Source organism: Charadrius vociferus, unplaced genomic scaffold (genome assembly GCF_000708025.1).
Source record: "Charadrius vociferus isolate BGI_N301 unplaced genomic scaffold, ASM70802v2 scaffold385, whole genome shotgun sequence".
NCBI classification, from domain to species: domain Eukaryota; kingdom Metazoa; phylum Chordata; class Aves; order Charadriiformes; family Charadriidae; genus Charadrius; species Charadrius vociferus.
In genome coordinates, this window is record NW_009648925.1 from 2,467,272 (window position 1) to 2,494,618 (window position 27,347).

At 43.0% G+C, this 27,347-nt stretch overlaps 1 protein-coding gene across 1 annotated transcript in view; it reads right to left on the bottom strand.

Annotated features, from left to right (window-relative positions):
• KALRN (kalirin, RhoGEF kinase) overlaps positions 1-27,347 on the bottom strand; it is a 359,509-nt gene that overhangs the window by 93,629 nt on the left and 238,533 nt on the right. Inside the window, exon 34 of the mRNA XM_009887315.1 lies at positions 4,060-4,306. Coding sequence (XP_009885617.1) covers positions 4,060-4,306 — 247 coding nt within the window. The remainder of the gene's footprint in view (positions 1-4,059; positions 4,307-27,347) is intronic.

The window sequence follows — 27,347 nt, forward strand, 5'->3', positions numbered from 1 at the left end:
CTCCAGAGATATGTACCAGACACAAATATCCTGCAGGCAGGATCTGGTTTGGGGCCCGGAACGGGGACCCTTTGCATATCATCAATCCAAAACAAGTGCCATAAACCCCTATTTTTTTTAATGCTTTCTTTTTCCTTTGGTGATGGAGGTTGCTTAAAATTACTGCAAGAACTAGCCTTTGTTACTCTTTGAATGACACTGCGACTTTGATGTTACAAGAAAAATTCTGGGTGAGGGGTCATAAGACAAGAGTTTTAAGGTCAAGATTTCATCTAAATGTTTTTCATGGGCCAAATTCAAATTTGGAATCACTCAGTCAAAGCTAACAGGCTGACACCGGGAATATGCTTGTCACAGTGTGCTTAATGAATACTGGCTAGGTCATTAAGTTGCTTTCTATCCACGTGGATTTCTCTCTTAATTTGAAATTTATAGCTTAATACCTTAGAGCTCAATTATAGGGTAAAAGAGACAGGAATAAATGTCACAGCTTTCCTGTAATTAGCCACGTGGGATAGTTCAAACAGAGCTTCATTCCTAGTGTCACAGGTCTTTCTTTTTCCGTCCTAGGAATGCTAGTCAGAAAAAAAAAACAACCATCCCACAAAATCTGGAGTGCAGTAACAGAGACTGCAGATGAGTTCCGTTTACTCAATCGTCTGTAAATCATTTGCAAAAGGTGAATCCCAGAAAGCTGTTCACCTTTTTACAGAGGGTAATTGCAAACACTGTCAGATCATCAGAAAAGAAGGACAGGCAGGATTGTACATGGGCTCTGAGTTGTAGTCAAGTTGTGAAAAAATCAAATGTGTATCCTCCAAAGGAACAGAGCCAGCAGTCAGACGGAAGGCTGGGAGACCAGTCTTCAAAGTCTCTGCACTTTTATGGGTCAACAACAAGAGAAATCTGTAAAGATACTTCATCACAAAATGTAGGAAGTGTTCTCTTTCAGGTTTGTTCTCAGATATTTGCAGCACTTTTTTCCTTTTGCAATATTTTATGTTAATTCATTACCTATTTTCAAAGGAATAGTGTAAAAAAGTGAGGAAGAGCCAGAGCACGTGTTCAGTTGTGAAGTTTGGGTTTGCATTTCCAGTGGCTTTCAGTGAGGCTGTTTAAAAAGGCTTATTTTTTTGTTTGATGAGGACTTGCATTGATGCTCTACAAAATGTTCTGGTGATCCCACCAAATCTTTCAAGCCTTCATCTGTTCAGTTGTTGGCTGACATATTTCTTTCTTTACTCTTTCATTTTAAGGATGGTAGGTAGCTTCTGTGAGCCACATGACTTACAGTTATAGTCCACCATAACTTACAATAGCGCCAAATAGAGTAATTAGCCATTTCCCACTAAGCAGTTGTAACTATGTTTTAATACTTGTCAAAACTCCACATGTTTCTGTCATAGATGGCAAATTCTCTTATTAGAAGTGGTAAGTTTTGAGTATAGATACTTTCTGTTCTTGAAATTACAGTCCTTGTAAAAGCAAAGAATTATGTCTTGGTAACTGCAAGCAAAATTCAGCTATTAACCTGTTCTTCTGCCACTGTGTGTGTTTACATACTTGAAACAGACAGGGGACACCATTTGATGTTGATATAAAATGTGTCAGCCTTTGTTCCGGGTTGTAGAGAAAGGACAGATATTTTGGAAGCCTGGACCAAGGGCTTCTGAGTCCAACCCATGCCTAAAGCCACTGGAAGTAGAAAAGGACACGAATCTGAATAGTCAGAAGCCATGTATCATACTAATGCATCACCTCATGAGAGCAGCAGGCTCTTCCAGTGGCGACTGCACTTTCCCCTTTAAACTTTAAACTTACCCCTCTTTCTTTATTCCCAGCATCTGTTCATTCAGTTTAAACAATTTCCTGTTTTCCTAATAGAGGGAGAACTGATTAGACACAGAACCTATTTGCTGTACTCTGGCCAAAATTGTGGATTGGGTGGTTATTTTTATTATTTCTAGCAGCACTTCTGGAGATCCCATTAATACTGAGGCTCCCTGATACAGCTTTGGTATGTGCAGGAAGAAAACTGAGGCTGAGGGGGAACGAGATATAAGGAAACAAAGGCCATGAACACATGGCTGGAGCCAGCCAGCCCCAGGCTCACTCTGCACCTGCTTGGAGATGATGGGACAAGAGCCAGCTCCAACCTGGAAGTGGTCACAGCGTGTTACGTGAGATAACCTGCCCCACAGGCAGGCAAAGTGTGCTAACGCAGACTCGGTGGTGTGCTGACACAGCCTAGTGGCTTCCAGGCATCAGTCGGCTCTGGTCCCCCAGCCACAGCCTGGCACTGTGCCCGTCACACCATACCTGTGGTGCAATTGTGTCCCAAAGCTCATGCAATCGTGCCAGAAGCAGAGTCCCCATGTCCCCCGCCAGCCCTCAGCCCCTGCGCCACCCTGTCTCCATCCTCCCTGGGATTTCCTGCCTCCCTTTCCACAGCCTACTCCTGCAATTTTTGGGTTTGTTTCATATGAGGAAAAGCTCTACAACCTAGCGCACTCAAATGAAATTTGAGCGGCGTCTCACAGCGTCCTTCAGCAGCGGACCCAAGCCCGACTTCAGGACTTTGCACCCAGCAGACACTTCTCTGGCTTCCTGTGAGTCACGCCAGGCAGTGACTGCTCTTACGCAGACCGGGCTGATTTTCAGCTTTACTTTTCTGCTTATTCACAGATTCAACTTGCATGTAAGCAACTGCAGTGCTTCTCAGGGAAGAGCTGAGGACCAGGACAGGCTCTTGCGACAGCAGAAGCAGGGCAGGGCGCTGGGCGTGTGGCAGGGAGGAGAGGTGGCAGCGGGTCTAAGAAGCGCGTGACGAGTTTGGAGTTTGCACCGCAGACAGAGCTGACAGCCAGCACTGACTTCACCTCCTCCCTCTTACAAAGCAGGGCAAGGGGAATCACCTGACCAAAAGAGACCTGCTCAGGGGATCCAAACTGAGAGGAAAAGCCAAGCTCTTCTCCCCCAGGTTTGGATCAGAGAGCTCTTTAAGGGAAACTCTGACTGCAGACCCCGGCCCTACCACGCTGCTGTGTCCTGGGGGTGTCCCCCCCTCCCAGCCTCCGCAGGGGGAGTGCAGGCAGGGAGCGAGGACGGACTACAGTCCGGTTTCAATGCTTTTTCTCAAAACAAACAAAACCACCGAGCTTAACTTGCTCAAACAAGAACGGATCAAATTCTATTTCCATTAATGCAGAAGGAAAAAGATAATATTTAAAAAGCCAGTTCAGGTTGCGGGCTTGAAGTCAGGAGTGGGATGATGAGCCTTTCCTCCCTGGACCTTACTTGCATTGTGTGTGGCCAAAAGCCGGGGCACAGCCAAAAGGGGACCTGCTGTGGCCACGCTGAACTGAACCGGTTCTGGTCTACCAGTCTGGAGCGTCTCCTATGCCTGTTTGCATGGATGCTATACGCGGGACACACATTGCTCAGAACAGAACATCAACAGAGACAAACAATATTCCACCATTCATTGCAGGTGAAGCCCAAGCTCTCAGGATGATACCAGGTATGTGTTTTGTTGCGCACTAATTGTAAAGGATTCCTTCCCCACTGTGCTGTGCCATTACACTCAATATCTCCAGTTCACGAGTCAATAGGGTGTACCAGTACTCACTGGTGGCTTGTTTGCAATAATAGACAGGCAGCAGGGATACACTAAAATACCATGCACCAGTGTGCACTCTGGCTCTCATAAAATATCCACAATTTGGAGCATCCTGGCTGTATATACAACATGACTTTCCCCCCCTCTAGGCTTTTAGGCACTAAGACCAGTCCCTTTGTTGTTTAAAGGTCTTATTTTGACCCAGAATCTCAAGACAATAACGACTGCCACACAGCAAAAGACGCACACGTACAAACATTGATTCATGGAAATGGAGTTAGGCTAGCGCTGTGCCGATTCACAGACATCTGGTAACAAAACTAACAACTAAACAGTCTTTTACCCACACCGACTGCAAGAGCAGCCCAAGCAGCTTTGCACTTACATGATACAAAAGGGGAAATCCGAAACAGTCTTTAACCTGCCGGACTGTTGCCTACCTTTTCCTGAAGGGAAGAAGCAATCCATCTCCACACTGCTGCGGGAATGGGAAATGCAGAGCGCGCTGCTGGGGACCAGACCTTCCTGAGGTGGGCTCCGCTCCGTCGTCCGGACCAAACACCAGCCCGGCCTTTCACTCGGCCTCTCCAGCAGCTCCACCGTCTGCCCCACCTGAATGCTCAGCTCGCTGCTGTGGCCCGCTGTGAAGTCCTGGAGCACCACGGTTAGTTCACACCCTCCAGACAACTGCCCAGGTTCAACAGGAAAAAAAAAAAAAAAAAAAAAAAAAAAAAAAAAAAGAACAGGAATAGGAGTTAGAGAGGGCAGGATGAAGGCAATCATCTTTGCATCATATTTACACTGGCAAAGACAGGATTTGTATTCCTTAGAAGCCAAGTTAATAATTTCTTTTGTCAAAGTTCAACATGTTGTGGCCCTGGTTTCCTTTACTTCTTATTGATTCTACTGGGCTGAAGTGAGAAATCCAAGCTACCCACCCCGTAACCTCTTGAATGCTAGCTGTGGGTCAATTTTCTAACTGTGAATTTTCTAGCTGTGCGTGTCCAACAGAAAACTTGCTTTTTTTCTTGCTTGAGTTTCTGGGGTGACTTTCTAGACTGGCAATAGCCCAGATGCCTCGGCACTGTGCTTTCACGGCAGGACAAATTCCAGCTCACCCCTCTACAGCATGAGCTAGACACATTGCCACATGCCACCAGTGCAGTGAGGAAACAGCTACAATTTTTTTTGGAAGACAAGAAACATCCCCTCATCTTCCCAAACTCACTCTAGGGACCTCTTGGGAGACTAGGGAATCCTGACTGGGCAGATCAGAAAAGCTCCTCCCATGCTCTCTGATGGAAAACAGAGGTGTAAATATATAAACGTAGAGTGACTGATTATATGCTGACTTCCAGGATTTGTATCTAAGAATAAATGTATCGTCTCACTTCCGTACAGCAGGAACCTGCTGCTTTCCTTCAGCCTCATACCCTGCGACTCCGATGAACAATAATGGTCTCTGTTTAATCATAGTTTCTATATAACCAGAGACTGGATATGTAAGTGCTTGTGTATACAGCAGAACAAAACAGAAGAAGTGATTGCACAAGCAGCAGAGCTAATGAAGCTCATTTTCCTACAGATTTGGAACTCAAAGGGTGATTCTTGGTGTTTACAAAGGTGTGAGCAAAAATCTAAGTTTTTCTGGTGTGAGGAATCATTCTTTATGCTTCTCTGCAGTGTGGATCTCTTGCTGTTTGCCTGTCATTAGGGGCCCTCTTTTGGGTCTTTCTCCTCTGTGTGCTGTCTGTTTCCCTGAAGCGTGCAGGAATCTTTGAGGTCCTTATTCTAGTGTCAAATTTGACAGAAATTCGTTAGTCCACTGATTCAAAAGTTCTAAAGATGAGGATAGTAAACAAGCTGACTCAAAACAGCGTAATACCATCAACCTCCCCATTTCTTAGCATATGAAGCTAAATGCAAGCATATTTTGAAATGTTTTTAAAAGAACAACTTCTAAATCAAACTGAATTGGGAGAAATCTTGTAAGATGCTGAGTATCTCTGTGAAATCAATGAGAACTGGGATCTGCTTATCAGCTTGAGTGGGGGAGCCCTTGAGGAGAGCACACTCATCTCTACAGATTTCTCTCTTCAGCTGCTACAATCTCAAAATCCCTTATCTTAGCCCAAGGAGCCCTGAACGCACAATCCCACGGGAACAGCCTGTCTCCCCACTCTGTGCCATAGTGGTTTGTGTGTCTAATGCAGGTGTGAAAGAAATCCCATCCACAGAGGTGATATTTACAATTACAGAAAGGGGTCAGTGGACAAGGACTGGTTCTCACCTGTCCTGTGTCTCTGCCGTAGACGAAATGCTAGATTTGGGGAAGAAGAAGGAAATATTTCTCTGAAAGATTATTTGTAAATAAATAGGAAAAACAAGCAAAACAAACCATGGCAGCTGTTTGAGGCCATTCAGACAGACTGCTTGCATTAATCCTGGCAGAAAGAGCTCAATAGGTTGATGAAAGCACACGAGAGATCAGTTTAGCACCTAGCTATGCAGTTTACCAGCAAACCCACCGTTCATCATGCTGACGAAATCTCTCCATAACTGGAGTACAAACATTCACAGGTGTGGTAAGAATGATATTGCTATACTATTTGCTGAGGTTTCTTTGCTGTGGACTAATTTAGGAGCAGAAAATCTTTCTGGTCCAATATGATATCTGATCTGGTATGGTATGAGATATTTAAGACACAAGAAAAAAAACCTGATTATTTCTTGGTAAATGCACGGACAAATCTTAGCAAATATGATGATTTTCCCCTAATTTTTTCACTACTCCTTGCCAAGCAAATTTTATTTCCCCAGCATTATGCTATCAATGATACTTTCTCTGAAAATAATCAAAACTCTCCTTGTTTTAGAGGAAAACATGCGAAAAAACACTTTGCTGTACCTACTTCTTTTCCAGAATAAATTTAAAGGATCTCCGTGCCCTGCACTCGAGTACCACTAGGTGTCCGTGTTTGCCATCACACAGCAAGCTAATTTGCTACAAAGAATTAACTCTCGCTTGTCTTCAATGTGCTTCTCTAAGTATGATGTGCGGTGTCTGGGCGTGAAGAAGCAGGTTCAGACAAGATCCCAAGACCCATCGTTTCCAATGATATGGGCAGAGGATGTTCCAGAATATGAAACAAATTTCTTCAGGTGGTTCAGGTTGATTTTTGAAAAGTGAGTCATTTTTACTGCTTAAGCAGGAAAGGTGAAACAGCCCTGAAATATTCCAGGGGAAAAGGTCTGGTGAAGACAGCACATGGGAAAGTTTGGGACTAATAAGGCAATTCCCAGGCAACATCAGCCTGGGAAGTGCTACCCTAAGCAGCTCGCAGCTCCCTGTTCCCTGTCTATGATGCTGCCCTCCACGCTGCAGGTTGAAGGGCAGCGAACCTAAAATCAGTCTATCCCAGGCCTTTGTCGGTCCCTCCTCGAATAACTAAACACCTGTGATACAAACAGATGCTTCAATTAGGGCAACACCTGTAAACATTATCCCATGGGAGGCAGGTGTGCCCCATGACCCTCAGGTACCATCTAGCTCCTCGCTTCTGTTTTCTCTGATTCATTATTTTTTCGCTATTTTTATAGCGATTTAATATAATGAGAAGTGGAAGTAATCATCCCCTCTAGGAGCTGCTCGACACCTGGTGTGATCAAGCTCTTCCTCAGAAGGGGAGATATTCACCCCCCGGCTTTAGAAGCCTACCTTTGATGTCAGAGGGAGGGAGCTAACCTCCCTCGGCTGCCTGGAAGCTGTATGAATTTATATCACCCGCTCCTCCAACATCCTCTGGATGGAAACATGGACCAGGGCTTCCCCATGCCCCAACTCACCGTCTGGAGCCAGTGCTAAAGTAATACATTTTCAGGGAAAGACCCCCTCTTTGGCAGGAGGAATTAAGCAGGTTCCCTTTTACAGGTGCAGGTGGTACGTGCAAGGAGTTAACTTGGGTAGGGGTCCACAGATCATTTTTAGGTGCTGGCAACAAAGAATAGAAAAGGAGATCCTTCCTTTTGCCAAGGACTTCCAGGTGCTTACCGTGCCTGTTCTGTGTCTTACATACCACCACACCACAAAGAACATTTACTTACCAAACTAACCCACAGCAAAGTAATGTCTGTAGAAAGCTTATACGACACAAATACGTATACAAATTGTAAGCCACTGAGGAATAATGCAAATACATCTGATTTCCAGTGACAAAAATCCTTTCACCTATGAAGTGATCCCTCAAGCTATTAGATACTTAATTTGTTTTTAGAGAGTAATTTTCCAGTCTCAGAGAAGTACGTCATGCTTCTCTCTACCTCAGAACATGCAAATTGGAATACGGATGGGCTGCTGGTTTCCCACACATATTGCATTTGGTTTGGAAAGAGAAAGAAAATAGAGAATACCCTTAAGGTTGAGCTTCACAGGTAAATGGCTTCATATTTTAACATGTAATGTTCACTTTTATTATTCCTGTGATAAAAACCACCATTAAAGCCACTGACTGAATGTATTTAAAATGCAGACAGCAGTCTAGTCTGTGTATGGTACAACAAGATCCGTGAGAGACACTAAAATGAAAACAACAATGCCACATGTCTTTGCAGAGCACAAGGCATAACTGAAAGATCTGACACAGACAAATCTGATGAATTACACAGGAAGCAATAGCCTTAAAATCAGGAAGAAAAGGAAATGGCAGAAGCAAGTAGCAAAATGCAATGAGGAAGCAAGAGGGCCCCAAGCAGTCCACAGCAAACGTGCCATATGTCCTGAAGGCAGCTAGCAGGAGCCCCAGCCTGTCTCCACACTGCGTGCCACCAGCAAACTATCTCCCATCCTCTGCGTTCACTTGTGCCTGGGCTAGAAAGCACCACTGCGCATTCAGTGTATCAGTGTTTTCATCACGACGTTCTAAACCAGATCAAACCTGAGCTGGAATAGAGCCTTGCCCTGTGTCACCACTGCAGGCAGGGACACAGCCACACAGCAGCTGAAAACTCCCCTCTACCGCAGGACATTGCTCGCTAACCTCTGAGCATCGACGCAACCAGCTTATGTGGGACACTGACTCTGGCGAATGAGTTTTGTCATGACTTACATGAACCTTTTTGCTTCTGGGAACACCCAACTAAGTGCCTGTCAGCTATGGGAGGGTGAAGCGCAAGCCACGAAAGTGATCCCAGGTATGGACACATCCTGCTGCAGGGGCACCCAGGCTGCTCCAAGCGCAGGAGTCAGCCTGGCTCCAGGGACCAGCAGGTACCAGTTAGTGCAGGATTACCATGAGATGATCTTTCCTGAATCACAGTGCGTGTGTATGGCCACTGCTGCATCTGTTGAGTTTCCAGCCACAAAGCAGCAGGCATAGGAAGTAAGGATGAACACCAGAGGCACATTTATCATTATACTGCAGATGGAAAAGACCTGTCAGGTCACAGGCTGTCCTTCCTTCCCTCTAAAATAGATCCTAAATAGTACTAAATCCACTCCAGTTGAAAGAAAAGTGGTAATGAATAACTCTCTAACAGGGTGAGCAGGGATTTGGGACAGGTGTGTCTGGAGAAGGATTCCTCAGGCACTTCTTAAATGGGTAACTAAATGATTTACCCCGCAAATCACAATGGATCTCATGCTGGTTCCAAAAGATGAACCCAAGCGCTGAGAGCCAGAGAACTGGTAATAGTGATACTGTGATGGTTGTATCAGCATAAGTGAATAAATACCAGCTGCCCCAGCAAACGTAGCAGCGTTTCAAATGTCTGTTTCTACAAGGCTGCAAAATATTGGTGCGCTTGGTCTGCTCTCCTGTGACACAGTGCCATAATTAAGGTCTTAGTCCTTTTGTAATTAAGGTCTCAGGTTTGTTAGGGGCTCGCGAACCACACTGTAGTCTGTGAAATGCGAGGGCACATAACAGAGACAACCTGGCTACATGTTCTGTCAGGGAACTACGTTTCACACTTAGGGAAGACCTTGTGAGCTGGATCGCAGCCATGGTTTTGATGCTGCTGTCTCCTCCCAGCGAGCCCCGGGGCAGATGCTGCATGTACCTGAGGGATTCCTTTGGCTCAGCGCTGTATTTAAACTCCTGGACAGGGTGCTGAGGAATGACTACAGCTCAAGCCATCTCAGTGCCGGTCATTGCCACTCATGGCCAAGTGAAGTACCCAGATCAGTTATACCAGGGGTTCCCCCTTTCCAAATATGCCTATAGTTTGGTCAGACCCTTCTCACAACTGAGTAGCAACAGAGAACAAGAGAATAAATGTCAGTGCATTACACCTATCTCTTACCTTTGCATCAACTCCTTTTGAGTATCACAGTGCCTGAAAACACAGTAAGCTCAAGCTGCCGTTCCTTTGCCAAAGCCTAGAGACTGTCATTTGTCTGGCCTGAGGGCTCGTGACTGCCAAACGTGCTCTATCACTACATAACACACATGTATCCTCTCATGCAAGATTAAGCTATTTAAAAATAGATGATAATGTAAAGAACCATGCCCAGCCCAACTCACTGGACTAAGTTATCCAGTGTACTCTGTTATTAAAATTGCTGTATAATTTGTTCATATTTTTCTCCTTTTCCTTTTTCTGCTCCTAAAATGTTTCAATTTCCCCTTCAGCATACTTTTCAATCATAAGATTCTATTCAGAAGCAGAATCAGCAGTGCAAAACATCTGCAGATGTAAGTAAAAACCAATATATTTCAGGTAGGTAAGAAGTTTACTCTGCAGTACAAATCTCAAGCCAACACCTGATTTTCAGTCAAAGAATCAGCAATGGAGAATGAATCTATCAGGGTCAGAAGAGCTGCTCAGAGTGTTTAAGTATTTTGAAATATGCCAACATTGTTGTAGAAATCCACACTAGCTGGTTATTTACATATATTCAATAGGACATAGAGCTCTGCTACTTTAAACAAAGCATTCTATGTGGTGCGGCACTGTGTCCTAATATAAATTGCTAGTTTTTTGTTGCTCTTAGGCTTTCTGCCCATCTGGTTTTGGATGACAGCCAGTTTTGGATAGAAGCATTTAGTCACCATAAACAGCCTAATTCAAGAGGGTGAGAGAGGCAGTGGGAGCAAGAATGGCATTTGCATTCTTATCAAGAGATTAAAAAAAGTGATTAAGACCGCTTAGACATTGATTCTGTCTGCATTGAAATAGATCCAGGAGCTGTCACTCTAGCTGGGGGACAGGCACGAGAAATTTTATCCCCCGTGGAGCTCTTTGTGAACATTTCTGTAATTTCGTAGTGCTTTTCTTTTTACTGGGAGGCTGGGGAGAGAGATCAAACTCAGAAGAAGCCTTTGAGGAATTTCAGTACTAGAGAATTGCTTTAGTTTTCTTACGTTGTAACAGGCTCTGTTTGGAGTGCGAACACTGAGTGACCCATGTTCCTCCCTCTAAAGCCTCTGCAGCTCTAAAGGATGCTGAGCTGAGAGCTCTGGCAACTCCAGTGAATGCTTCATTGCATTGGTACAGAGGTGTTTCTATGGGGACAGACTGCATTTCAGGAGCTATGAACTGAACCAGAAACAACCTATTATGGTTAGCAGAATTGCTCCGGATTGAGTTCAGAATCAGAAATTGAGTAGAGAATACCTGGCTTATCTCTGAGTCTTCTTTGGTCCTCAGGCCCCTCTACCCATTTTCCATTAAGATGGAGTCGGTACTTCCCACCCTTTCTGTTTTGTCTGTCTGAACAAAGAGGACCGCTGCCTGAGCTTCACCAGGAGGTCCCTCTATATTTAAGCAATTAGTTAAACACATGGTTGGGATCATGATGACAGCCCTGCAGCCCCAATGTACCAGCTTTGCTCCTCTCAGTGAGGAGATAACAACAGAGGCATCTGGATGTGCAGCATTCTATAAATCAAGACACAGTAAGTTATTCCACAGCGGGAAGAAGAGACAGAGATGACACGTGGGACATATAAATACGCTAACAGAAAGGAAATCTGGTGTTATGGTCTCAAATAGCACATACCTTTCCCGTCCAGCATCTTTTGCTGGAGTCCCCACTAGACAACCATATCCTGATTGTGCCAGATTTTGGACTCTGGCATATGCTGACATCTGCAGAACAGCTTGAATGGAGCTGTCTGAATTATTTCTGGAGCCTTTTTTCCGGAAAGCAAGACTAAAGTTACCCAAATTAAACAGCACATCCAACTATAAAAAATGCTTTTGAAGATAAAGATGACCAGACTCACTTTGTTTCACCCATGAATTGAACCAGAGCATCAGTCTGTGACTGATCCTATAAGATCAAAGGTTTTCTCATGGCATTTGGCTCAGAGAACTGGTACCCAAATTCCATCCCTTTCCCTTCCCTGGAGAATCACAAAATGGAGCGGATATAATCTGTATCTCCTCAGTCACACAGAGCCAGCAAAACTAGCTCCAAACCCTTTTGCTACCAGTGTTGCAGAAGGTGAGAAAGGCAGATGACTGAAACCCTCCAAGGTAATCTTCCACCTGCCATATTTCACAGCCACAAGATGTTTCAAACTCACCCAGGGTTAATAAAAGCGCAAGGATAAACTGAAATCAGGGAGTAGTGAGTAGTTGCTTTCTTTCGTGTGTCCAGCACAGTCTGAGCAAAGCAGACAATCTTGACCGGGGAGGTCAAGGGCTTCAGTCAACAGATGATTCATCAGACATCAATTCCCAAGATGCCGCTAGCAAGTACACAAAATCTGATCATGTATTCTGGCCAGGAACTTTGTGAAACATCCCCAGGTACAAGCAGCACAGGCAAAGTGTGCACAGTAAAAGGTCTACACAGCTGATGAGTTTAAAACAGAAACCCAGTTGTCTGCATCGCATACCTGGTACCATTGGAGAAGGAGAATTCAAGTCCAGCAGAAGCTTTGGAAAGACAAGGGACAAGCACACTTTGCAAGGGCAAAGGGTGGGCACTGTGCACGTCTGTCTTTATCTAACTAGGGTGTTCCACACTGGCCAGAGTTTTGAGAAGGGAGGAATCAAATAATGTTCCAGCAGCCCTGTTCCCACCTCAGTGTCCCCAGCTGAGTATGACCCCCACTATTTGCTTGTCAGCAGAGAACCTACAGCTTCCCTGATGTCAACATCAGGGAATGCCTAGGACCTACAGGTACCCTGAGTAGCCACCTCTGTTTGTAAATTATGTCCAAATAAAAATAGTTACCTGAAGAACTAGGAACAATGGCTCACAACAACCTGAAGAGAGACCTCAGACTGATGCCTTCTTGAGAAGGATGCAAATGATATTCAGAGAAAAAGCACAATAACATGACCCTAGGGATGCTTCAGAACAAAGCAAATCTCAGTTTGTGCACTGGATCGAATTTGCTCAATACGCATATTCTCAGATTATCTTTCCTTTATAATCTAGTTAATTATTTTAGACAGGTATGTTGCTGTCTGCACAGTTACACTTTTAATGTAATTATGAAAAGTGATATAATTTCAAACAATACCGGCAACAGATTTCCCTCCTCTTGTCAAATAAAACCCAGACATTTCCAAAACAAGGAGTTGTAGATTGCTTCAAAGCTATGTTTTCCTGTTATGGTCCTGCTGTAACAAGTGAGTGTGTGAAGGCAGAAAAGGATAATCTTGTGCTCTCTTCTTTACCCCTGCTAGCACGCAGGGATTAGGATTTAGTGGCTAAGTACCACTGTCTTTTAGATACATATAAGCCTGATTACATTAGATAGATTGGCCTCCCCAGTGGACAGCCATGCCCAGTGCCCAGCACTGTTATGAGAGCAGTGCACAGGGCTGATGGGAGGACCTGTCTTCCCGTGTCTCACCCCAGCCTAGCTCCAGCGCTGCCCCTTCACTGCAGAACCCCTGCTAATCCTCGCTGACCTGCCTCAGCTCCTCTGGGCTCTCCTAAAACACACCCACCTTTGCAGTGAAGGCTGGATGTCTGAAGGCATCACGGATGCCCAGCATACAGAAATGCAAAAGCCTGCACTGATGCTTGGTAGCATCATAGAAAACCACAACACTAGTCCTTTGAGGATATTAGCTCCTCAAAATGGGTAAGGATCTGAACAGAGAAACCAAAAACACAATGAAGGACTTAAAATATCCCCTGATGATGTTTAATCATTGAATTCACAGAGCAAACGTTTTATATAAAACTGGCTTTATTTTTAATTGGAGGAGATTATTCAAACTGTGTCTAAGCCATATGGTCTTGTAAGTCTGACTCCCCTCTGCCATTGCTGAAGATGCTCGCTTGGCATCCCTCTCCTTTTCCAAGTCGTTTCCTTTTTATAAATTCAATAGCTGCTATTTTTCTTTTTTATTGTTGGTCCCTAGGTCCCATTACTATAAACCAGGGCCTTAGGCTCAACATTAACTCAAAGGTGGATTTGGATAAGTTACTTTTGATGATTTTCAGTAGTAGGTTGGTCTAACAGAATGTAAAGGGAAAGGCGGATTTGAGATGACAGAAAATGCATCAGGAGGAATGGTGACAGTGAGTGGCGTTCATCTCCAAGCTGCTGAAGGAAGACCTGGTCCTAATTGGCCTGTTTTCCTGCTTCTTTTCCCTGTGCAGGTGTCACACTGAAGAGTGGGAACCTCCAAGGGGACTTATTACATACTGGAAAAAACAGGGCATGCTACCGACATGACTGTTAGACAGTGCTGCGTGCCAGGCAGGGCTCAGGCTGAATGAATGTGCGATGGCTGAGGGCACCGCCATGCCCCATCACCACACTGGGCACACGGCTGGGCTTGGCATAGCCTGGCTGTCTAGTGCCTACATCTACTGCACCCACTACAGCCCATGAATTTTCATCAGTTGAGAGTAATAATCCTTTCGGTACATTTTAATCACACTTTAGGAGACTGGGGCTGCAATGCAAGCTCTGGACATTGTTTCGGTGAGGTGGTTGCAGTTAGTCTGGTGGTGGTTGGAGGCAGCCAGACAATTCTGGACCCTTCTCCCTCTCTCCCCAGCAGTTTTCTCTAATGCCTGTAGTGTGCCTGTTGTTATATATTAAAGTCTCATCTTAACAACATGCTCCAGCTTAGTGAACCACCATGTGAATTAATCACCATGTGAAAATACACTACTGCTGCTACAAATAGGCTGCATGGATGAACTCCTCACGAAGTAATGCTGACTCTGAGCAGGAGAGTTTGCACAACAGTCAGTGCCCTCGGTTAATGTTTGGCACTGTGGAAAAAGGATCTTGAGGGACATGATTACTTGTGTTGGAGTCCTCCCTGTTGCTTGCCTCATCCACTGCAGCCACTGAGCCTTTTCAGCATTGCTGCATCATTTTCAACCATCACAATGGGTTGCAGCTCAAGTCCTAACAGTTAAATCCTGGTGTTTTCATTCTCCTCTCCATAATACTGCTATTTACTTGAGGTGACCTCATTTGCCAAGTGATGTAACAGGGTACGCGATCGAGCCTGGCACGTCTAAGCAGATGTTTCCAGTGGACACAGAAACAGCATTATGAAACGAAAATATCGCTTAAAACCTGAGCAGCGCAAGAGATTACAATGGCCTTTATGCAGATCAGCTTACCCAAAATAGTGTTGAAAGGCCTTTGGCTGCAGTCGTACACTTCCCTTTTTGAAATGAAAGGCTGTTGCTTCTACTACTGTAATGTGACTCCCAAAGGAATCACCAGCTGCAGGTTTTGAATTTTATCATTCTTGGCCTCTCTGTTTGATAGAGTTGACTGGAGCATGCCCAGAGGACACTCCTCACATAAAATTGTTCTCCTTTAACTATAATAACAAAAAATGGTTGCACACTTTTTATTGTGTTTTGTTTTAGTTTCTAACAAGGTAATAAATTCTATTTCAAACAAGAATATAAATGCAAAGAGCTTGATAGTCAATCTGATTTGCTTTGTTTCAACTGAAACAAAATGCTCATTGACTTGGCCATTTACATTTGCTGTCATGTCACATTATCGGGGGGGGCTAAATATGGATCAATGAAGTCCAGCACAAACAAGGAGAAGATTGAGGAGAGACTGAAAGAACTTGCTATGTTCATTTATCAAAGGATGAGCAAAATAATAAGGTCTATTGATGAGCACATTCCCAGCTCCTGCTTCATTTCTTTCACCGAAGACACTTCAGATAAAATACTTTGCCCTGTGCAATCACTGTTACATGCAAATGGTTCCTGGACAAATATGTTCATTTCTGTTCTTGCCAGACTCAGTTCGATCAATACAGAGGCCTCAATTTTCAAAGACAGATGTCTACGTTTACCCACAACACTCATGTATGTGTTCTTTTGTTCCCCAAAACCATATTTCCCTTTTGCACACAACACATGCAGAGGAAGGTGATACGAACTGAGCTTAAAACATCCTCAGGGTATTTGACAACGTGAAATGCAACAGTGTCCAAGATAAAGAAACGATTTTGGTAGCTGACCATAAAATTTTCAGCACGAGATCCAAGTACACTTAAAGTTTGACATTACCATATTCAGTGAGTCTCTAAGGCCATGTGGAGGATGTGTTCAGGACAGCTCAATTAGAGAGCTACTGCTGGGGATTTCAGGGGCACAGAGGAGGGGTAGAGCCTGAAGTCAGTGAAGTTCAGTGTGAATTGAACATTTACTTCCTTTGGGTTTCTTTTGAAAATCCTAGGCTAAATCTCTATCTTATCCTTAATTGGCAGATATAAAGATATGTGCTCAGGGGAACTACATTTGGTTTTTTGCTAGCAGCTGGGAAATAAAGATAAACTGTGTATGAAATCCTATTGCAGAAAGACAGTGAATCCATACAGTTTGACAGTGGATTTTACTTGCTTTGTTTCAGTTGGAATAGCAAGGGATTCCATGGCACCCTAGCTGCAGACGAGAGGGACAGCCAGAGCCCATGCACGGCGTCGAGGCATGGGAAAAGCACAGGGCTGTGGCAGACCTGGGGAACCGGGGCTGCAGAGATGGAGGACAGATGACAACATGAGAGCCTGGGGGTGGACAAGGCAAGATGGTGAATAACAGCAGTGGTGACTAACAGGTTGATAAACAACCCTCAGTCCTGATCAGCACTTGTAATGAAACTGAACAATTCCCATGCCAAACCTTGATTCACTTTGAGATAAGTTTCTCAAACTGTATATTGGGGAACCCCAGAACAAAGAAATAAATTACTAACCTTTTAACCTTTTCTTAAACTCCACTTACCATTACTCTTAACATCCACAGCCTATCCTCCATCCATGTGTTTGTACAGTATTAACATTATATCAGTTGTACCTCCTTAACCTGAATAGCCAACAGGACACTTCCTTGGCTGAATAGCTCCTTTTCCAGTCACAGAATTGTGTTCCCTTTCTAAATTTCATTTCACTAATTCATTATATCTTCATATATGCTGTAAGATTTTTGGGATAAGCATCTGTTTCCTTTCATAAAATGCATGCACTTTTTGGACAAGAATGATAACGATAAATAATAAGTGATTTCCTCTATCCCAGGCAGTACAGTAGCAGAGCTGTCTGTCCAACCTCATTAACCCCTACCCAATCTAAAGAAAAAACTGCTGAAATGATCTGGTTGCCAGAATGAGTCCTAAGTGGAGGAAAAATGTGCTTGAACTAAAAGAGAATGGACTTAGCCTTTACTGCATGAAAAGGGATTTTACTGTTGCATCACCACACGTAACACTATAATTATGAGCTAGTGGCTCTTTCAGTGATAAATTTCTGCAAGAAAATGATGAAAACACGATGCAAAACATCTTTCTTTCCTTCTCTGGGTTCGCACGCACGGCCTTAGCAAGTAGTGACCCTATTAAGAGGGCGTACATAACTTATCACAGCCTGCACTGTTTCCTTCTCTTCTTTCTGATTCCCCTTTCTGTCCCTCCAGCAAAAAAGGGACCGTTTATCACACTGCTCCGTATTGTACCATAACTAATGTCTGGATTGATCCAAGGTGCAGATAAATGAATTCACTTTTTTTCTATATCAAAGGTATTTCCCTTTGTAATATGCACCATTGAGGCATGGGAAAAATGCAAAAAGAATCTGAGAAGTCCCAGCAGAAAACAGAGGAACTCAGGGAAAACAGTATTCAGAGGCAGGGCCGTTCTTGGCAGACAGACAGAGGTTTTTTGGCCACCGCTGTACCACCGCCCAGCTGCACCAGCAAGCCATCTCCTCCCCTCCTCTGCTGAGAAGCTTCCGGGCTCCCCAGGGACAGCCTGCCCCCCTGTCCTGCTCCTGCTGGGGAAACCAGGATTCTCCCCACGGAGGGCAGGGACAGCAGGGGACAGTTGCGGTTCCCATGCCCTTATGGCTGGGCTGTGGCTATTGGGGATGGGGAGCAGGAGACGCGGTGGTCCTCTGAGACAGGCCCCTTCCCTGGCATTGCAGGCAACCTGCTTTCAATGCCTAACGTTGGGAAGGGTAAACATCAATCAAATGGCTAAATTCTGAATGTTTTCAAAAACTCCTGGTCTCAAAAAGGTGATCTCCATCACCTGGAGCAGTGCAGCCTTTCCATCCACTTCCCAGCTAGGTGGGCTTTAAAGAGAAGGAGATGACTGAGAAAAAACATCAGGACAATGCAATGTTTTTTGCCAAAATTTTTCTCCTTTTTAAAAAAATCCCTAAAATGAAGGATTTGAAGAGGCAGTTTGGCACAGAAAGCTTAAAGCAAAAGTAGAGAGGCAAATGGACATTTCAGTACCCTAACAAATGTCTCTTTCACGCTCCACCCGGAATTTACAGAATTTGATGCAAGAGGCACCCACTGTAGGTCTAATTCTGGAGAGCACCCACATGTATGCACAAGCTCAGTAAAAATCAAGAGGACTTAAATTGTAAATTGTGTCCTTTTGTGAGTCAGGACCTACGTGAGTACTTGTAATCAGGACAAAACAGGAAGCAGTCCATAAAAATGGAGAAGCCTTTTTGTATGCGGTAAGACCATTTGATCATATAATTCTGCAGTATCTGCACGGGGTGGGATGTTATTTTATGTCTGGAGAGAGGCATGTGGGTCACCGAGAAATAAAATACTTGGTTGCATTCCCCAGTCTCTATTTATTCTCTCTGTGTCACACTGAGCATACGGCAACTTCATTATAGAGACCACAGTCACATCTCTCAGATATCGATGATGAAGGCAAAAGGAGCACCTTCAAGACCAGACCATACATTTTGCCATGTCTTAGTTTCCCTGTCAGCGGCAGTAACAACTCTGAGTCTTGTTTCAAGAATGTCTACAAAGCCACCTTCCTGCCTTCCAGCCACAAAGTCCCCAAATAAAAGTAAATGTTGCTACAGAGACTTTAGATAACACAAGATATCTTTCTGATATTACTGAAATTACCAATAAGGAGTTTAAAAAAAATGTAGAGGAGTGTAGAACATTTTTCAAACTGAAGCCAAAGAGAATTACAGTTCTTCATAGATATTTCCAGAGTATTTATGCATATTCACGACAATGGCAACAGTACTAACGTAGCTAAATCTTATTTCTTTCATATGAAGAAACAAACGTTTATCACTCAGTTTTACTTTTTTTTACCTCCTTGAAATTTGGCAGCCACGTGACATTATCTGTTTCTATTAGGATGCCATGGGTTATCAATTGAACACTTATCTTAATTCATTGGCTATGTGGAAAATTACAATCCCAGATGGCTCTCTCTTGCAAAGATTTCTACAACTCACTGGCTCCACGACATACATTTGGTTTCTATTTGTATAGTAAATGTCATTTACATTGGTTGACTCCATTTTCCTTTTCTGATCACTGTATGTCATTTTATGCCATTCTTTTTCTCAGCCTTAATTCCACTTTGTAGGCCAATATAATTTAAATCATCCCACATCATAGGCTTTTCTTCTCCTCTTACAAACTATACGATATGAAATATTCAGTTTCATGCATATTGTTTAGCAATAAGACGGGCAGAATTTAATTTATTAGAATTATTGTGTGTTACCATAGGCAAGAAATGCAACTAATGTAAATTCACGTTTTAGCCATGGTAACAGAAACTGCATCAACTGCAATTCTCTAACTGATTCAAAGTCCTCTGCAAACACATCATCTATGATTTTGCTAGTAAACCTGAACAGTCCAGCAAAAATGAATTGCTTTCCCCATTAACACATTTTTCTTGTGAAAGATGCAAGCTTTTTTTAAAAGGAATTGTTTTTTAATTACTAAAAAATGGGAAGGTAGTCACAAAAGCAACACTGAATGAAGGGAAAAAGTGATCTAATCTCACTTTGCAAAAAGAAAACATAGCCAGTCAACACCACTAAACACGAAACCATTACAGTAAAAAATTGACAGGAAAACAGTCATTCCAAAAATAGGCTACAGCTTATTGCTGTACATCTATAGCTCTAGATGTGGCATAATAAACATAGGTTAGGTTTTCCCTTTTTATAGAAGTGTTTCTAAAAAGCCCCTTTGGTAAACACAAGCAAAAACTTTACTCTCAAGCAAAGGAATTTGATGCTCTTCTTTTGAGGTACAAGCCTGCTCTCACCACCCTCCAAAAGGATACCCAAATTAGGAGACTTTGAAGAATGGCATTGCTTGAGCAAATGCCTCTTAGCTGGATTTCTTCAGGAGTGAAAGCTCCAGCACCACCTGCTCACAGTATGAATCTGCTACAGCTCAAGCAAACTGTCCTGGGACTTGAATAACACTTTCTCAACCTTCACCTGAAGTTGTGTAGAATTAGCGATGGAAAATGTAAAAGCCGACATACCTTCCCCTCTGGCAGTTCAACAGGTGTGTGCTATATTAACTAACCCTACCTCCGTGCCACTGCCACCCTGACGTCATTGTTACTGGGTTGACAAAAGGTTTCCATGACAAACGAGAAAGCTGATCTGTTATCTTCCCTTTGGAGGAAACTGAAATGCCCTCTCTCCCATATTCTGCTAGAACCACCCATCTTGGTTTTGGCACATAGCACAGAGGGTGCGCTTTTGTGATTGACTTCAATTTCTCTCTGCTCTGGAAAAGAGAAGCCAATTTGTTTGTTGTTTTTCCCCTATCTTAAAATAGAGGGTGTCACCCTCATCCCACTGCGATCCCACCCACCTCACCCACAGCACAATGTTCTTTGCAGGCATGTTGACTACCACGCTAAAAAAGAGAACAGATAACACCGAAAGAGGACAAACTTTGAAGCAACGAACAAAAACACTATTAAGACATTTGAATCTCTTCTTGGCTATAATTTATTTCCTCTACTAGCAGGCACGGCCCCTAATAGTTAGCAGATGTTTGAAACATCTCGTTTTGAACTTTGCCTAAGATTAAAAAGAGATCTCGTACTGTTTAAATAGCAGCTGCAGAATGAAATAAGGTTTCCTTCCTAATGTGACAGAAACGTTCATCCTAGCCTTAAACAAGGACTGTTTTATATTCTGTATATACTGAGGAAGCTAAATTTCTGTGCACAGGCACCCACACGTTATAAATTTTATTTGTGTCTAATTTGCAGCAATTGACATGAAATAACCCCAACGGAAAAGGCTGGCCCAGCTGCCTGAATGCTTCTTAGATTTTTACTACAATTTACCTCAGGCCTACAGCTCACCCCAAACAGAAGGCCGGAGTAGTTCGGCCACAAACACCAGGTTAGCAAATTCACAGGCCCAAATTTATTTAGTATTATCATTGCTATTCTCACTGCATCGGGGAGAACTTAGCAGTCCTCAAAGAGGATCACGTCCTGGGTATGGAAACAAAACAAAAGAATCTTCAAGGAGCAATAAAATACGTTTCACTACAGCTGTGCCTCCCCACCAGCCTTACTGCCATGCGGGCCCCGGCAGGGATTTTACCCTGTGCAGCGACGCAAATTCGCCCTTTATTTAAGCACTGGGGCCTGATGCTAAATTCAATCTCATGGGCATAGTCCCTGTGAACCCTCTAGGACTACTGATTCCCCTACCTCTTGTTCCTACAATGATTAAACTTCAGCCAAAGGCTAACTAATTAACTGAAACAGATGGCTAAGCTTCTGATTTGAGGAAGTTAACATACAAACAGCTAATTTAAAAGCAGGTTTAGATCTCAGAATGAATTATTGTTCCCTTTCAGTCTGCATGTATTTCTTCTTTGCTTGGCAGTGTAGACACTTTCCGAGTTTTTCATTAATTCCTTGTACTTGCAGGTTTCTCGATGGGCACAAACAGAGATCTTACATGGCAGACAGCCCCGATATGAAACAAATTTTGAAAGATCTGCTTTAGCGAACAAAGATGGCCCTAGCCTTTATGCATCTGCTTTGAATTAATATTTTTATCCCCTTAGAATACACAAGATTTTTTCCTAAGCTAGGCTTTTCCTAGTACACATGTTTCTTCTGATTTTAGTAACATAAGGTTGTAATATACTTTTCTCGAACAGATGTGATTTTGGATCCTATCCCGAGGAGTACTGCACATCTTCAGAGAGAGGCAAACTCTAAACCAACTGTGTACTATTGTCTTTGGGGAAGACAAAAGGCCTTTCTTTGAATCCCGTTAAGATAATTTTAAATCCTGCTGTATGACAGCTGGTTACAACTAATGTGGCATGTAATATTAAAGATGTTATTACTGAATATGAACATAGCTAACACTTTTACAAATATAATCAACGTATTTAATTCATTGTCCCAGTGAGGTTCACAACTCTTAAGACCTTCAAACCAGTGCAGGACTTCAAAACATACACTTAACCTCAAGCCAGTGCTAACTCTATTCCTATTGAGCAGAGCATAACATATGCTTAACATTAGGGGCATATGCTTAATGGGCTCATGAAACAAGTCCTGTTTTATGATTCAGCGCAAGCAATTTGCCGCTCTGTATTCATCTTCCTTATGACCAGTAACGTGCTCATGAAATTATGACAGGCCAGTGGCAGAAAATGGAGCACTGATCTCATCAACAGGACCATTAGGCTGGACCAACATGGTGCACAGCACCAGCCGAGGACAAGCCAACCCACTCCAGCCCCAGTGGCAAGCCCTGGTCACTGTGTTCAATTTACAACCACAGAACAGGCAAAGGAAAAGCAGCACAGCTAATTAAACACCTCAGCTATTTAGCATAAAGAAACTATATGCAGCAACAATACCCACAGAGGTTTTTACTACAGATTTACGGTAACTCCATCACTCCCAGCAGGTATCAACAGTCTTGACTCAGAGAACACAATGTCCGCATATATTCTTTATTTAATTACCATGATTTTCAGAAATTTGCTTCACGGTGCTCAGAGCAGAGCCATTAATCTTCACTAATCTCTTTGAGCAACAATTTCAACTTTTATGAGCCTGGAGCCCCTCTCTAAAGCAGTGGCTGTATTGTCTGAGCACTGGATTTTATGCAAGGCAGTTGTCATGGCAACGTGACGGGGAGGGGAGAACCCAAACAATAATTGAGCATCAAAGAATTACAAGTGCAGGGAAAATTCAGAACCAGATTCCATATTAGAGCTATAGGCTGTCCAAACTGCAGAGTTTAAAGCTTAGGAAGACTGGATATTATTATAAGCTCTCTTGGGGATGGCTGTATTCCAGTAATGCATTATCACTGATCTGTTCGCATTCTAATCCATCCATTTCACAGAAAATGACATGTTTGTGGGGCAGTGGAAAAGCAATCTGAAAAGGAACAATTGCACATCTCTGCTTTTGGTAGAGAAAAGAGAAAGAGGGAGGTGGAAAAAAGGTTATAATCAAAACTATATTTCAATAGCAAGCCCGGCTGTTGTAAAAATAATAATGGTCTTGGCTAGCTGCTTGTTGTGAAATAATGAACCTTCTGCACCTTTATAATATTATTGCAGGCATTCTATAGAGCACCCTAATAAAAATGGATGGCTAACTAAATGAGAAAAGGCTGCTGCATTGTTTTATGAGGCAATAATCCAGTTCCAGAACACATAAATCGTAAACCCCAAACCAAAGAGTTTATACCAAGAACACAACACAACTTTATTGTTATTGTTACCCCGTTGCTCTTGTATATGCTGTTACAGATGTGTTTTCAAAATAATTAAAATTGTAAAGAGATAGCAACAGAGCAGAGCATAATTATGTCTCAAGAGTGCTGAGTGCCCCAAGCTGTTAGGAACTTTCATATAAGGAAGGTGCTTTTTTTTGCATTCACATGGATTGGTTTGCCGCTTAAAGATGGGAACATACAGATATGAAAGCTAAAATAGCCTAGCAGAAGGCCACTGCCTAGGACATAGAAGATCATGGTTTTAACTCCAACTTTGCCTCTTGTCCACTGTTTAACCTGGACTGCTTCACTCTCCTATATCCCTTCTGTGTCTTAGAAACAGAGACAGTGCCAGTCACATTTTCATGAGACTTGAGTACAAGCTTGAATTTGAACTACTGGGTGTTTTTTTTGCAAAAAGCATTCAGTTTGGATTAGCACATTTCTAGCAAGGCAAAAGCCACCACAACTTTGGTAAAATCACCAGTCTCCTCAACACCATTGCTAACCACTGCACCTACAAGTGTGGCTGATATTCTTCCCTTCGTGACGATGAGATCTGCATGTAATAGTGCTTGTCCTGTTTACCTACGCCAAGCTTACCAAGTTATTTGGATCAACAGGCTGTTCTTTCTGCTCCTGCCTGCTCAGCCAACTGCAGGCATTAGTGGCATACTTTTATTTTTTCAGCTTCTCACAGATAACTAGTAGTCCCTGTGGAGCAGAACCAGTGCAGTCCAGCTCCCCACAGATCAGGGCTGTATGGTCAGTCTCCAGCTACAGTGGAAGCTTTTTCTGAGGCTCAAGCATTTATGAGGTCTATGAGGTCTCAGCCACGTAGTGTGTCTGTCCATAAATACATATGTTTGTACTACTGCATTTCTTCTAATTAAGCAGCTTCTGGGTCTCTCTCCCTATCCTTATGCTGATCTCCATAGAAATTATTTTTGAGCTCAGAAGCTTCTGTCAATTTGCTTGAAATTTGTCCAACGGGTACAAAGTTATTAGAGGGCAGAGCACAAACAGATGCGGAAAACATGAAAGAAAACCTCGTTTCCTTAGAAAAATGAAGTTAAGAACTTTCTCCTATCACAAGGGTAGGGAAATATCTCTTCAGGATTTCTCTACAAACTTGCCTGCCCTATGATAATTCTATTCATATCTATATCTGTCAACTAGCCATTTAATACGTCATGTTTATTTTCTGTTGTTCTACTTTGTTAGATAAATTACCATGTGGCCCAAATCAAATGCTCACAAAAGTCTATCACTGACATGTTATTTCCAGTACTAGCTGAATTATAACCTCATAAAAAATACCAAGCTAGTTTAATTTTATTTTCTATAAACAGGTGCTAACTGGCATTAATTACATGAACTTGATTTAATCCATCGTTAACTCCCATTCTTTATTGGTACTTTCATTGTTATTCCAGGAGTCAAAATACCAGGTTTGCAATTCAGTTGTATTAACTAAAAATGAGACATAGCAGATTTTGAGAACTGCAGTGTCTTCATCAAGTCACAGGTGAAGTGGAATGATTTGACACTTACGAATCCTCCTACTGTTTTCATTTTTAGGTCAAATGCAATTTCTGAAGGTTTCTCAGGATCTTTTGTATTATTTCTATCTCATGCAGGATCACAGATACCCATTACTATGTCATTAGAAACCACATCAGTTTTGACTACTGTAAGTTAGACAATTCCTCTAGCGTAACGGACTCTGCTATGGGAACTTGAACAGAAATTGGAAAGCCACTTCCTAACAGACATGGTAATGCAGCCTGTTCTGTGACACAGATCCCTTGTCTCATTCCTTCTGGGACCAAATGGTCCCATTACCTTAACACCTTTAAAAGCTGTCTTGTAACAGCGGTCAGGGATCGCCTGTGCCTGACAGCTGCACTGTACTTTAATGTTAGCCGTGAACCCTAGAGACTGAAAATGACTCACGATGGGTATAATCTGAAGTTGCTCAATACAAGCATGTAAGTCCAAGCATAGGCACACGTCTGTTTGCTTGCAGACTGCAGCCGTGTTTTGCCAATGCTTCCTTTTTCTGAGACACACTGGAAACAACCTGCACAGCCTACGGGATGGAACAGTACTATCTGCTATTGCTCAGCACAAATCATTCAGGGCTCATTTTATAGCTTCAGGATAAGCATCTTCCACTTAAACACTACTATAGCTCTCCCACTGCCTATGACGCATGATAGTCTAAGGTATGATGGCTTGTTTCATTATATCAATTTCTGACTCAGTATTCTTTGGCTTTACTGTAACCAATTGCATGTGCATTTAGACATTCAAAGATGCTTCTGTCCCAATCTACTCTTAGCTGCCTCTGCAGTAATAACAAAGCATGATCTTGGACAGTTTGGCATGTGATTAATAGCTGTTCAGATTGCTTTGGCAGTTTTAGTGTATGCTAATTGGGTTAACAAGGTACTAAGTGCTCAAGGTGTTATGAATGTGTTGTAAAATCAAAAGCTCTCCTGTCAAATACATTCATTACTCACGGTCTGTAATTTGCTTGCAATAAGCCTACTCCAAAAGGCAGTATTCTGTCATTTCTCCTACTCTTCTGCGAAAGACATTAGCACAACAGCACAAAATGCATCTTAAAGTGGCACCGTCTCCTTTCTAGAAAAGGAATCTCAGCCAGTAGGCTCCCCGGTATCTTTGAAGGGTGTCAAATTCATCTTCAGCTGCAGATGGACAATCAAGTCAGTGGGCCCTTTGCCACGGGTTGCTCTCACCAGGCTCCTCTCCGGCCAGCAAGATACATTTGGCCCCCTGGGCACAGCCTATCTCCCAGAGGGCCGTGGACCTGGGGGGGCTTTGCCCATCCCTCTGCTCTGCAGGGGACTCCCATCTGCTGCTTGGGGCTGTTCCACATGCCCTCAATCCCTGCTCTTCTCCCCATCTCAGCCTCTAGGCATTATTGCTATTCCCATTCTCTTGCTCCCCACCTTTAGCTCTTTAGGCATGGTTCCTCATTCCTACCTCTTGCTACCCAGTCACGCTGCTTTACAGTGTTTCTGATCTTTGCAAAATAGCAACCATGGTGGTCAGACCAAAGGGCTGTCACAAGTATCCTGTGCTCTCCATTCTACAGGTAATCTCAGACACAACAGTCACATTACTGTTCAAGGCTATAGAACAGACCAGAAATTCATAATATCATTTGTTCCCAATGCCTATTTTGTTGAAACAGGCCCAATTTATTCACTGACGTAAGAGACAGGTACACCTAATACCTTCTCATAACAAATCACATCTCTTATTGTCATTTCTGTGGAACTAAGCAGCTTATTACTTACTGTCCTCCTTCTTCCTGTTCCTTTCGCTTTCCCATTAACACAGAAGTCTTACTTAACAATGGCACTTAAATTGACATTGATTTCTGATGTATTTGAAGTCAATAAAATAAGATAAACCATATACCTTTGCCTGATTACACTTTGTGACAAAAAAAAAATCCCTGCCTGCAGGTAAAACCAAGCCATACCGACCTGAGTAACCGCGCCAAAACACTGGATGAAATTAAAACTAGATGGTGGGACTAAAGCACTTCACTGACTAAGTGTCATCAGTGAACAACGTTCCTGGCAACAAAGAGATTGCATCTTACATCCTAGATGTATGAAGAAATGAAGGATAGGAAATCTCATTTCTTTCTTAAAAAAACCAAAGATGGAGGGAACCACTGCACACTATACAGCAGACAGGAGAATAACAC